General features: G+C 34.7%; 1 protein-coding gene across 2 annotated transcripts in view; it reads right to left on the bottom strand.

Annotated features, from left to right (window-relative positions):
• The window catches only part of IPMK (inositol polyphosphate multikinase), a 43462-nt gene that overhangs the window by 15455 nt on the left and 13387 nt on the right, over nucleotides 1–14620 (bottom strand). For both annotated transcript variants that reach the window (XM_008695899.2, XM_008695900.2), the window contains exons 3-4: nucleotides 8856–8952; nucleotides 1069–1241 (exon numbers count right to left, since the gene is read on the bottom strand). In XM_008695899.2, coding sequence (XP_008694121.2) covers nucleotides 1069–1241; nucleotides 8856–8952 — 270 coding nt within the window. The remainder of the gene's footprint in view (nucleotides 1–1068; nucleotides 1242–8855; nucleotides 8953–14620) is intronic.

Genomic DNA, 14620 nt, shown 5'->3' with positions numbered 1-14620 from the left:
CCTGTTTAAAGGTCAAACGAACACCTTACATTACATCTTACATTATGAATTTCAAAACTACCCATTATGCTTATACAGGTAAACAATCGTTTATCATATATACAAATTTTATCTCCACACATCTAGAAGGCATACCATTTATTTAAAGGATTTTATTCCACATTACTTCTTAACTGTGGCATACTGTTTGCAAAGATGGCCTCAGCAATCCTTCCCATCCTTGTGTGCATTGACATTTATATTGTGACTTCTCAATTCCCACCATCAGAAGCGGAGTCTATTTCTTTTCCCTATCAATATGGGCTGGCCCTACGATATACTTTGTCCCATATGCATCCATAGATGTGACATCAAATGACTTCCTAATGTAGATTTCAAGAGACCTTATAGCTCTCACTCTTGACTTCTTGGGATATGAAGAAGCTCCAGCTAGCTTTCTGGAACATGAGAGATCACAGCAAAAAAGGCTCAGCCAACAGTACAATCTCCCAGACATGAGAGTGAGGTCATTTTAGACCATCTAGCCCTAGCTGAGCCATCAAATGAGCATAGTCATATGAGGGACCCTACGTGAGATCAGCAAATTTTCTACCTGAGCCCAACTTAAACTGTCAACCTAAAGAATCATGAGCAAATAAAACTGTTTTAAAGACAGTCTGAAGAAATAACCTAACTTTTCATTTCCCTTTTCTATTTTAAAAATATAGAAAAAACTGAATATATAAATTTATCACTTTTCTCATGGAAAAAACATAAATAATATCACATTTACTTATCACATTATTTTGCACTTAAACTTAAGCTTCTTTAAAACAAAATTACCAGAGTCAGAGTCTTGTGGTTCAGCGATTCATTCATTTATTAATTACATACCATGTGTCAGAATAACTCCAGACACTGACCATATATTACTGAACAAAGGAGATTAAAATCTCTGCCTGCATTGGGGAGATATGGATAACCCAAAACCAAAATTTTTTATTTTCTAATATGTAAGTATTATAGTAACATCTATATTTTTCAAGGAAAGAACATGTAAGGAGAAATGTTACCAATAATCGCTCTTACCCTCATGCCAAGCACCAAGAACCCAATCTCTTCCATTAATGGGTACTTGCTGACCTGTTGCTTAATCTTCTCAGATGAGGCAAAAGGATCATAACTCTTTCGCCCTATCTTTACATCCATTATACAGGGCTTATTAAATTTATGGGTCACATCTTCCAGTTTTAAGTATAAATCTGTTATTAAAGAAAAACCTTAATTAGTAATAGGCAAACATATTACTACCCAAATGACCGCCAGGGGAAAACAAAATGAGGAAATCTTAAAACTGAGAAAAAAGTTAAAATAAATCCAGATCAACAATTATTATTACTCCATCTAAAAAAAAAACAAACAAAAACTGACCAACAAATTTATAACAAGTATAAAAAGCACAGAGAAACGTACAGGAAGTGATTAAATAATATTCAATCATAAGCAAAAGAATGAAATAGATATAAGGTTTCTAAGGACATTAAAATGAGATTATTTCAAAAGCTTTTTCAGAATACATTCCCCTTTTGAATACATTTTATGTCATCTGTGCCTCTGCAGATCTCTTAGTATTTTAATAATTCTTAACAATCTTCATTTAAAATTAGTAATAGGAATCAATCCTTCCCGCAGAGTACACAACAGTAGTATAGCTAAAGAAAGGTGAATCAATCTAAATTAGGGTCACTGCCAAATATACATTCTAGTCTTCCTAGTCTCAAAAGAAAAATAAATATCTTGCTTTTTAGGATATAAGCATTCATCAAAAGTTCATCTGCAAACTATTTTGGCATCCTGCATACATCTTCCCACAGAAAACTATTATAAATGGTCAAGTAAAAGATTACAAAAGTTCCAGTTATTACATACTGTAGCTGACTAAGTACAGCTTAGCTTGAAAGTAAAGTCTAGGTACACTGAGGGAAGGAAGGAAAGAAAGTCTCTCTTTATTGGATGAAAGAATCCTCCCAAAGTTCTGACTGAGATCATTCATAACTTTCAGTTATGAATTTGTGAAGCATTTCTCCCAAAAACTTTTCTCAAAAACAGAAAAGATTTTATGTTTTTTTAACAAAGTAGCAGTTAGAGAACGTATGTATTTTCTATGAATTAAATAAAAGGTCACCAGAGAAAAAAGAAGATTTACCCTCTTCTCCTTTACCTCGACCCACCAAGACTAGCATAGTTATTAAATTACAACAAAGAAGTCTGTGTTGAACCAAAAGTGAGAACAACCCTGGGAGACCTTGTGAAAGTTTAAAGCCCCTCAGATTTAAGGGGCATAAATCTCTTCCTTGAAAGGATAAGAAAGAGGTAAGTTTTATCCCTTAGTCAAAGGAAGATAGGGGCAAGGTCATGATTTTGTAGAACTAGGTGAAGTCAAGCCCAAATATGACAAAAAACTATAGCCTAAGAAACCAGCACTGGCACATAGGAAGAAGTATGACACATTTTAAAGAAGGACGCTCACAAACAGACATGTTCAACAAGAGAAAACGAAAGGTCTGGACACAGACACAGGACTGTTGACAGTGAAAGGTAATGGCATAGTGGGAATATCCTTATCAAGAAATTGGATTCCACCCAAGCTTCTGTGCTTTTAAAAGATAACTACAGGATGGGGTGAGAAGATGGGGAAGAAAGCAGCACAAAGCAGTCCCCTTCAGATTCTCTCCTCTCATCTCCAGCTATCTTGAGCGAAAATAAACAGATCTATCCTTTTCCTACAGCCGTCTAAAAATTTCAGTAACAAGGTTTAGATTTCAAATATCAGAAAAGACTAATTAGAACCTAATACAGTAAACCACTGACATTCACAAGTGTATCATTAATTTCCATAAATCAAGAGACCCCAAAAGTCTTCTTGAAGTGAGGCGATGGGTATAAAGATAGTGAGTGAACTTAGCTAACTATCATAGCATCTTTATCTGAGTGTAGGGTTATTATTTTCTACTTGCCAATTTGGTAGTGATTAAAAACAAACAACAAACCGTTTTTTGTAATAAGATAGAGATGACAGAAGCGTGAGTAGATTACAAATCTTAATATCAAATCTCTATTTCCTCCTCCCCTCTTGGGAAGAAGGAAAATACAAATGCAAATCCCATATATAGTAGGAATACAATAAATGTTTGCTGAATGAATGAATGTTTGCCTTTCTCATTCCTATTGCAGACTGAGACTTTAGGTTTGGCCTTACTAACACTATAATAACTGAGTCATTCCTTCAGTAAACAGGCCTGAGCATCCTGGGTTTTATTTGACATTTATTTCAACTACCCAAATGTGTTTTTCTTTACTTTCAGGTTCTTGATATGTGATATAGGACTCGAATTACCAAATAACTGCTAGATTATTATTAGCCTTAAATTAATAACCCTTAAATTAAGGCCTACTGAGTTGGCTTATTGTTTTCTTTTAGTTCCCTAGTTTTGAATTTTTTTTTTAAGTGAAACTAAGAATTTGAGACTGTAATTTCTATCCTTCCCTCTAAGTTGTAAAAATAAACATCAAAACCTGCTTTTAGAGACGCAGTTTTTTAAGGATATAATGTCATATATCTAGCAGCTTGCCACAAGTGCTTTTGAATGAAATAGGTAAATAGGAAAATGGTGCATGATCTCAGCACTGAGACCTTTACTGATTTTTTTTATAGGTTGTTATCACTAGAGATAAGTCTGAATACTAATTCTCTATGAAAAATGCTATTAGCAAATTATTTTGCGAGCACAGAGCTTAATTCAAAGTAGGTCAATCCTGAGATTCAGTAACTTAAATGCTCAAAGGCATTTTACTACAGGGGAGTTTCATCTGTAAGGCAATGCTGCAGACTGGATAACAAAGGACACTTTTTCAGCCAGGCACCTTCTGGGTATAGAATGGACCAGTTTTTTTAAATTTTTAGGTAAACAGAAAATATGTTCTAAAACTTATCCAAAAATTGGATGGACTGAAAATAAGATAAATGTTCTATCTGGAATAGTTTTAAGTTCATTCTGACCAAAGTCAAGGAAATAAATTAAACTACTTTAATATGATGTTTGGAAAATAAGTATGATATGATTATTTAATATGATATAACTTGCAAGGTATGATTTTGAATGAAGAGAGGTGATTTTTACATATATATGAATATACATGTGTATATTTGTATGTGTATCCATCCTAAAGATTTATAGAATAATAATTAGATTTACTTTTTTAAATTCTGAAAAGCTCTATTTAGGACAGCAGATTCTGATAAGCCAGTCTGCCAGAGGTCAAAGGACTGGCATTTGTGATCACATCTAAGGAGACATTCTGTAAAGCCTACTCTTGGTTTTTGTATTGTAAATAAAAGGACATCTACTTACAAGAGGTTACACTGACTAGAAATATAGTTAAGTTTAAGAGGCTATGGCTATAAGAGATAAATCTATTACTTATCTATTAATTTATGAGAAGTATACACAGAATTTCTATAATTCATTAATTTTTTGAGATACAGATCATGAAAATAACTACCAGGTATTCAGAAACACACCACTTCATGCTGTTATGAGCAGATTACTAAGTAAGATTTCTCAGTGTCTTTACCAATGATATGATCAGAATGCTCAAAATATTTATATACTTCATGCTGTTCATGACAGTATAAGATTACCCAAGGTTACTATGGCTGAAGGAAACTTTCCTATTTTAAATATATTTTCTAATTAAAAATGTATAATTAAATATAATTACCTTAAATATAAATTAAATATAATACTTACATTGTTCTGTAATACATTAAGCATAAAAAATTCCTATAGCAAATTTTTTACTGCTGGAACATATTCCTGACACTCTAAGAAACAGACAGAAGATTCCCAGTATCAAAAGAGAAAAAAATTGAAACATTTGAAATACTGTTGAAAAACTGAAAGACCTACATATAACTAAACAGTAAAGATAATATAATTAGTTCCTTTAAAGGAAGGACAAGGGAGAGGGCATTTAGGGAGTTGAAGGAAGACTTATTTAGATGCTCTTACTGAATATTACTGATTGTATAAATTGTGAGAATATGTGTTCCAAGTTTCATCAAATTCTTCCCTACCATCATTAGAAAGCCTACTAGATACTGATTACCATCTTCATTTCTGAACCTCTCAAAAAGGAGAAAAGGCCAGATGAGGAACCCCTGCCCAACTATGAAGCCATACGGAAAATAGAGAAGGCCCTGCTTCTGCTTTCCACTGCAATCATTGGTCATTTCTAAGAGCAAGATAAACTGAAAGTAGAAAGAATTACAGGCAGAGACACTGAACCTCCAAATTTGACCTAAGTATGAAGGAGAGAACAGACATGTATGACAGCTTATTTCAGTGCATGCTTCCTAAAATTTGACTAGTAGCTAGATCCAGAAACCTAACAATCAGGCTGGAGATTAAATTTAAAAACTCTCAATTTGCTCAAACCCACTTGAAGATATACTTTTCTATCTCCCTAAATAACTATCAGGAAAAGGCTTTTGATGATGGTACGTGTACTAGGCATCATATGTTTATACAGATACAGATCAGATTTAATATCTATAGCTCAAAATCTTCAAAGATAATTTACAAATGTTTCAACTTAAAAAAAAAAACCCACTGGCCACGTTCTAAAATTAGCTAATGTTGATGATTGTACAACTCTGTGAATATACTAAGAACTACTGAATTGTATACTTTAAATGAGTGGGTCTTATGATACATAAATTATATCTTAATAAAGCTATCATAAAAAAATAAAAAGAAAAAAACCCTTATTGGTCAGCACATTCTTATGCTTCACTCAAGTTACAATAATTTGCTAAGCAAATTGGCAGTACTTTCTACATTGTACTACTCTGGGTTGTAAGAACTATGTCAGGCTTTATAAAACTACTGTGAGCACCTAAAAAAAGATGCCCAAAGCGGGGGGACGGGGAAGGCCAGTTATTCCTATGTAAAATACAGTAATGCAAACCACAGTGTTCTAAAATTTAAGAAAATATTTGGTTTCATGATATAAATATTTGTATTTATTTCGTTATTAAAAGGATAAAAACCGAAAAATGATCCCATGAACTCTCTAGTAAAATCAAAGCTAAACACCTGCAGAGTGCAACAATTTTTGTCCAATTTCCTCCAGAGCTAAAAAATTGAAATGGAATAGGAAATCCCCGAGGCAACTGTTGGTATTACTGAACCACTCTCTACACATATACTTTTTTTTATTCCTGTCCTTTTCCCCTTTTATTTACATTTTCTCCTCTCTTCTCTCATTTTCCTCTCTTCATCTTCTCATCCCTGTAGCACCAATTTCTCCATTTATAGTCAAATAAGAATATTAGAATTTTCAAAGCATTCTTACATAACATGCATCTTCTCAAATCTATGTGGTATTACTTTCAATTTATAGAAGAAAAAGTTGAGCTCAAAAAGGCTAATGAGTTAACCAACTTCACAAAATTAGGAAAAAAAAAATCAAGGTAAAAACCAAGTCTTTTGACTTTAAACTTACTGCTTTTTCTATTTTAGCATAGATGTCCCTCTATTTAGTACTGAAGACCAAAAAGGTTGTTGATTGCTAGCAAGTCCTTGATTTTTAAATCATATGCTAATAATTCCAAACTATAAAATGTTATTTTTAATTAAAATATTTCTGCTCTCACCCAGATTCTATATACTTTACTTTTCAAAATGATGCTGTTTGCTCAGTTATTCTACCGCTTCCTAATGATGCTTTTAACCTGAGTATTTACTTGTCTAGATGTCGAATCTAGAACCATCCTCAGCAACTTCTGTTAATCTTTCACCATCACTTTACTGACAAGTAATGATTTGCTCAAAGTTAAACAACAACCAGTAGCAAAGTTTAATGGAACCCAGATCTCTTACATTACAATGGAAACCTCTACAAAGTAAAGGTGATCATAAAGATGTGTGAAATAATTTAAGTAATGTGCTGATCTGAATCAGGGATATACTGTATATTTCGGACAAAAAGACAAAGAAAGAAGGAAGGGAAAGAGAAAGGAAAGAAAAGAAAAAAAAAGAAAGGAAGAGGGAGGAAGAAAAGAGAAAAGCTAAGCTCATTCTTTTCTTTTTTTTCTTCATATTACTGAAATACAGAAGAATCCTAAATACCTGGGGAATCATAGATTTACTATTACCTAACTGAGGATACTCAGGGAGATACCATGATTCCCTACAAATGACACTTGGCCCACCTAGTAAATGAGTAGAAGAGAAACAACGGATGAACAAGCCCAAGCTGGAGCCCCTTCTCTCCCTGTTCTCAAAATGCAGTTCAAGTACTATCTACATTAAAAAAAAGTATAGCTTTTTTTTTTTTAACAAGCATGTCACTAAACTCCAACATTGATCTGCATAATCAAAAAACTGGGAGTTGAGCCTATTAATTTGCATTTTAACGAGCCTCTGTGTTATTCTCAAACTCAGTCAAGTTTGAAACTCTTCACCCATTCACGAACCTTCTTCAATCATTAAGCGGTCATGCTACTTGTTTAATTAATTCTGTCTGCTCTATCAAAGGCTTTGAAAAGGCAAATACTCCTTCAAGTATTCATTAAGAAAGAGATGCTGTGCCTTTACATAGATCATTTTGTCCTCTAACCATGAAACTTAGCAGTATTTTTTTAAAAGATTGCAATTTTTTTTAAGAGAGGAAGGGGGGAGAGCAGAGGGAGAAGAGAATTTTTTCTTTTCTTTTTTTTTTTTGAAGAGAGAGAATTTTAAGCAGGCTCCAGCATGGAACTCAATCTCACAACTCTGAGATCATGACCCAAAATGAAGAGTCAGATGCTTAACCAACTGAGCCACCCAGATGCCCCTAAAAGATTGCAATTTAAAGCCTAGAATGAGATACAAAGGAAGTTACATAAAGAAAATATTTTTCTTGATTCTCTTACTCAAAATGGAAAAAGAAATTGCCCAATAAATGAGGAAAAAAGAACATCTATAAATTAACACAGTATTAAATACAGAGAGTTTTTTATTCAAATATAACAAATTGGCCATTAATTACTTTTTTTAAAGACTTACTTATTTTAGAGAGAAAAAGAGTGTGTACACATGAGTGGAGGGTGGGGGGAAAGGGCAAAGGGAGAGAGGGAGAGAAGCATACCCCCTGCTGACCACAGAGCCAACAGGGGGCCAGATCTCATGACCCTGAGATCATGACCTAAGCCCATAGCAAGAGTTGGGACACTCAACCAACCTGGGCCCTGTTGATCATTAATGTTTTACACCACTTAAGAAACTGGGTATGAAAAGCAAAAGTAGGGGTGCCTGGGTGGCTCAGTCAGTTAAATGTCTGCCTTCAGCTCAGGTCATGATCCCACGTTCCTGGGATGAAGCCCTGCATCAGGCTCCCTGCTCAACGGGGTCTACTTCTCGCTCTCCCACTGCCCCCACCCAACCGTTCATGCTTGTTCTCTCACTCTCTCTCAAATAAATAAATAAAATCTTAAAAAAAAAAAAGTATTAGTAAGATTTCCTTAATGAAGTAAAGAAAAGACTAGAAAGAAAAACACATATTTTGTCTGTATGAAACTAGACTTAATTTTATATAAAGCCTTCTAAAAAGCCACTCTCAGGTCATGATCTCAGGGTCCTGGAATCAAGTCCAGCGTCGGGCTCCCCTGCTTAGTGGGGAGTCTGCTTCTCCCTCCGCCTGCTGCACCTCTTGCTTGTGTACTCTCTCTCTCCAAAAAAAATAAATAAAATCTTTAAAAAAAATAAAAAATAAAAATAAAAAGCCACTCTCATGAATTAACATCAAAGGACAGATTTTCAAGAAAAGATTACCATTCGGTGCAGTGGGAGGTGACCAGATGCCGTAATATTTTGGCAAATATTTTCGTAGCTCTAAAAGAATACCATCAGTACAGTCAGCAGCATAAACCTGAAAGAAAGAAAATACAACATTTGCATGGTAGTTTCTTATAATGCTTTACAACTGCCCTACACATTTCTCAAATAAAACGATACTGTTGAATAATCATAATTTATCTGGTATGAGTTTCAATTAAAAAATACATTTGGAAGCAAAAAAAGATTACTGTGTGTCTCCAACAAAAAAGTATGTATTGTTTAGAGCATATTTTTCTTGGTTATCTAATTCTAGCCTTTCACCATCCTTGAACTATTTTACAACTAAGTAAGTTGTAGATAAAACTTTCAGCAAATGCTAAATAATTCTTGTCCATAGAAATGTAAATAAATTCAGGCCAGAAGAGGTTCAGCTCACTTCCTTCCACTCTCCACCCCTCATGGGAGGACAGAACATATATAATTATTTCAACTTCCCTTTATTCTTTATAAACTTGTGCTTCTTTGGCTTCTTTTTTGAACCAGTTTCAGTATCTGCTTGGTTCCCTCATTATATAATGAATTTAACAAAATCTTTAACACATATTTATTTTATATCTGTAAGGGACTTATGATTTTTTTTAAAGATTGTATTTATTTATTTGACAGAGAGAGACAGAGAAAGAGCACAAGCAGGGGGAGCAGCAGAGGGAGAGGGAGAAGCAGGCTCCCCGCTGAGCAGGGAGCCTGATGCAATGCGGGGCTTGATCCCAGGACCCTAGGATCAGGATCTGAGCTGAAGACAGAACCAGCTGAGCCACCTGGGCGCTGGGGAGTTATGATTTTATCTTTAAAAAATTATCCTTTAACTCAATGTAAGTCTAATTATTGCTCATTTAATTCCTTAATTTATAACAGTAACAATTCTACAGAATACTAGAAATGTTCACACATCCTAGAACTAGAGTCTTAGTTTTTTCCTAGAAGAAGAGGGAAAGAAAATATTTTTGGTTTAAAAACAGCTTGTAAGGGGCGCCTGGGTGGCACAGCGGTTAAGCATCTGCCTTCGGCTCAGGGCGTGATCCCGGCATTACGGGATTGAGCCCCACATCAGGCTCCTCCGCTATGAGCCTGCTTCTTCCTCTCCCACTCCCCCTGCTTGTGTTCCCTCTCTCGCTGGCTGTCTATCTCTGTCAAACAAATAAATAAAATCTTTAAAAAATAAATAAATAAATAAATAAAAAATAAAAACAGCTTGTAAGGCATGTTATCCAATGAATTCTCACAATATGGGATACCTAATTATCCAAAACCATTAAAGTTCACTGGTGTAAAATGCTTATGAAATCTTAGTATTACAATTCTAATTATATTTGTCAAGCCATATTCATGTCAAGTAGTTACACATAAAACAGAATTCTACAGAATAAACTCAAGTGTGACAGAGACCAAATATCCATGTGATATACTGTATTTCCCAGCTTTCCCTATTGGAACGTGAGTAGAAGTGGTATTAGTCACTTCTAGGCCAAGGTAATTAAGAGAAGGGCATATCTTATCAACCCTTTGTTCCTGGCATAACATCAGTGAGGGCAGAGTGTTCACGATGACATAATAACAGGATGGAGGAACCAAGTATATCTCTATGTACTTGAAGTCCATGATATATTTGTAAGTAAAAACGATAAAAGAACTGGAAGAGTATACATAAAGGTAAACTTTCTCTTCTTACTTTAAATATTTTGGGGGGGTGATAAAATAAAACTTTCTACCTAGAGAAATGTAGGATAAAATATAATAAACATTTTCTTAAATGCATAGCTGAGCTCCCAAGGAAGAGAAAAGGAAACTCATAGGGGTCTAAAATAAAGAGGGAACCAAAAGCATTAAACTGAGCAGTGATGTTTTGTATTCATAAAGGTCCAATCTGAAGACCTGAACCAAAGGATCTCTGAATTTAGGGACTCAGCATAGATGAAGACAGAGTTACCGTACTGAAATAGGGAGAATAAATGAAAATCTAACTACTGAACAGTAAAAACCCTGGCATCCTCTCCCTTCCCCTACCATTATACTCTAAAAATGCTGGGGGCCAAACTGATCAAGAAAAAGATAGAAGCAGCAAATAAACAATTAATATTAGGAATATAAAAGGAGTCATATAATCCAACTATATTTTACTATCACATTGACAAAAAGTCAAGATATTAAAAAAACTGAATCAGTAGTTAAACATATATCCCTTCTGAGGAGTGCATGGGTAGCTCAATAGGTTAAGCATCCGACTCTTAGATTCAGCTCAGGTCCTGATCTCATGGCTCGTGAGATCAAGCCCTGTGTCCGCCTCCATGCTCATCGGGAGTCTGCTTCGATACTCTCTCCCTCTGCCCCTTCTCCTGCTCACACTTTCTCTCTCTCTAATAAATAAATAAATCTTAAAAAGAAAATCCTTTTCCAGGAAAGAAGGAATGAAATGAAAAAAAGGATAGAAAAAAAGAAAGGAAAAAAGAGAGGCAAACAACTGGCTACACTGATGTTTTACAGTTAAGTTCTATCAAGCCCTTAAGGAACAAAATCCTTATCTGATACAAATTCTTCCATGAAATAGAAGAAGAAATGCCCCTCGATTCATTTTATGAAGATATAAGAAACCTGATGTCAAAACCAGACAATGAAAATATGTGAAGAAAATAATAATTCAATCTCATTTTTGAGAATACATGGAAAGAAATATTAAATAAAATACTAGCAAACAAAATCCAGTAATGCATATTATTAAAAAAAAATTAAAAGGACATGTACAAGCAGGTTTTACTCCAAAAAATGAAAGGTGATAATAGATTAGTTATGGCATTTACATTAACAGATTAAAAGAGGAAACTCATAAAATCATTTCAATTGATACAGAAAAGGTAGCTGAAAAATATCCAATACCCATTCATATCTTAAAAAGTTTCTTGAAATAAAAATAGAGAGGATGTTGTTTATCTTCCCCTTTTTCCAAGAAGCTAACTTCAATCAACTGCGTCAGTGAGCATCCCTTGTCCTCCTGCCATTGTCTCTTAATGGTACAAGACAGTGGAGGGTAGGAAAAGTGTTGAGGTCAGATTATTTACTTCTCTAATTCCCTCCTTCTCAGTTCATGTCTTCTTGTATAGTTACCTTCCATGAGTTCTAGTAACCACTCCCTTTCTTTGCCCTTTCAGGCCCAAGGGTGGTATAGCATTATCTCTTGCAGGTGGCCTTCAACTGTGACCACACCTTTGTAAACAGTCCTTTTATTAAACTGACTGAGTACACCACTTGTTTCTTGAGTCTTGACTCACAGAGAAAGCAATTTCCTTGATCTGGGAAGAAGTATCTATCAGAAACTTAAGAGAGAAAGCTATATTTAAAAGGAGAAATATTAGAAGCACATCTGTTAAATGAGAGGAAGATGTCCTCCCTGCCCCCCATCATTGCTTCTATTCATCACTGAACTGGAAGTACTTGAAAGAAATATATGGATTCAAAAGGAACAACAACAAAAAACCCTTCCAATCACAGTAGCTTTAACAGTCTACATAGGAAACAATTAGAACTGTTAGAGTTCAATAAGATTACTAGATAAAAGAAATACAAACATCTATTTCATTCCTGTATATTAGCAATCATTGGGAAACTTAATTGAAAAAAATATTATTTACAATAGAAACAAAAAATGAGGTACCAAGAATAAAGTGAACAAATTATGTACAAGACTTTTACAGAGTGAATATAAAATACATTCTTCAAAAAAGAGGCCGTGTGTAGCAGTTAAAGGCACATATTCTAGAGCTAGACTGCATCCATTCAAATTCTGGGGCCATCATTAACTTATTTGAATGATCTTGGTCAAATTATTTCAACTAATCATGCCTTCGTATGCACATATATAAAATGAGGATAATACAGTACCTAACTCACAGGTTTTTGTTGGGATTAAACAAGTTAATACTGGAAAAGCATTTACAGTAATACTTGTTTTTTTTTTTTTTAAAGATTTTATTTATTTATGTGACAGAGAGACAGCCAGCGAGAGAGGGAACACAGCAGGGGGAGTGGGAGAGGAAGAAGCAGGCTCACAGCGGAAGAGCCTGATGTGGGACTCGATCCCGGATCGCCAGGATCACACCCTGAGCCGAAGGCAGACACCCTAACGACTGCGCCACCCAGGCGCCCCTACAGTAATACTTGTTTTTTGTTTTGGCTTGTACTGTTTTTTTTCTACTTTCATCTAAATGAGTTAAAACTACAAAATCTTAGAAGAAAACACAAGCATAAATCTTCATGACCTTAGATATGACACCAAAAGCACAAGCAACAAAAGGAAAAACAGATAAATTGGACTCCAAATTTTAAAACATGTGTGCTTCAAAGCACTACCAAGAAAGTGAAAAGACAACCCAAAGAATGGAAGAAAATATTTGCAAATCATTTATCTGATAAGGGACTTTTATCTAGAATACATAAAGAACTCCTACAACTAAATAAAAAAGACAACCCAATGAAAAAATAAGCAAAGGATTTGAGAGACATTACTCTAGAGAAGAAATACACATAGAAAGTACATGAAAAGATGCTAAACATCATTAGCCATTAGGGAAACGCAAACCAAACAAACTGCAATGAAATTAACACTGCACACTCAAAAACACAAAACCAAAACCAAACACAAAAAATAAAAACCACTTCAACACTCACTTGGATGGCCATTAAAAACAAACAAAGAAACAAACAAACTAAAACCCTAAAAAGTATTGGGGAGGATGAGGGAAAATTGGAAACCTCATATATTGCTGGTGAAAATATAAAATGGTAAAGCCCTCTGGGATACACTGACAGTTCCTCAAAAAGTTTAATGTAGAATTATCATATGACCCACCAATTCCAAAATTGGAAACAGGTACTCAAACAAATACTTATACATGCATGTACATAGCAACACTATTTACAAAAGCCAAAAGGTGAAAACAACCCAAATGTCTATCAATGGGTGAATGGATAAACAAAATGGGGTATGGAAGTAAAATGGAATGTTACTCAGCCATAAAAACGAACAAAGTACTGATGCGTACTATAATGTAGACGAGCTTTAAAACCATTATGCTGGGGTACCTGAGTGATACAACTGGTTAAGCAACCGTTGCATCAGGTCATGAGACCGAGCCACAAGTCAGGCTCTGCACTCAGCATGGAGTCTGCTTGAGATTCTCTTCTCCCTCACCCTCACCCCCTTCTGCTCATGCTCTCTCTCTCTCTAAGTAAATAAATCTTAAAAAAAAAAAGAAAAAAAGAACACTATGCTAAACAAAACAAGCTACATACATATTGTATAACTCCATTCATATGAAATATCCCGAATAGGTTAAGTCCATAGAAAGCAGATTAATGGCTGCCAGGGATGGCTTAACAGGTATAGGATTTTCTTTTGTGTGATGAAAATGTTTTGTAACTAGACAGAGTGGATGGTTGAAAACACTGTGAATGTACTAAAAAGTATTCCTAGTCATAGAGTTAATTAAATGTTAAGTAAGCCCTTTCCCCCTCTCCACACTTGGAGATTCACGGTACACACTGGCACATTTAAGGTTCTAAAAAAATTCTGTAGTAAAAATAAAAACACTTATTTAGACTCAGCACTTCCGAGAAATACAAATGGGCTCTCAGTTAAGGGGTTTTTTAAATGTAGGTCAAAATCCATTAACTGAAATCAATTTAGCAGATCAGAATAAGGATCTTTA

The sequence above is a fragment of the Ursus maritimus genome, unplaced genomic scaffold, assembly GCF_017311325.1.
Source record: "Ursus maritimus isolate PB19 unplaced genomic scaffold, ASM1731132v1 scaffold_7, whole genome shotgun sequence".
Classification (NCBI taxonomy): Eukaryota; Metazoa; Chordata; class Mammalia; order Carnivora; family Ursidae; genus Ursus; species Ursus maritimus.
The sequence above is the reverse complement of the archived record's forward strand: the minus strand, read 5'-3'. Positions and strand labels throughout refer to the sequence as shown.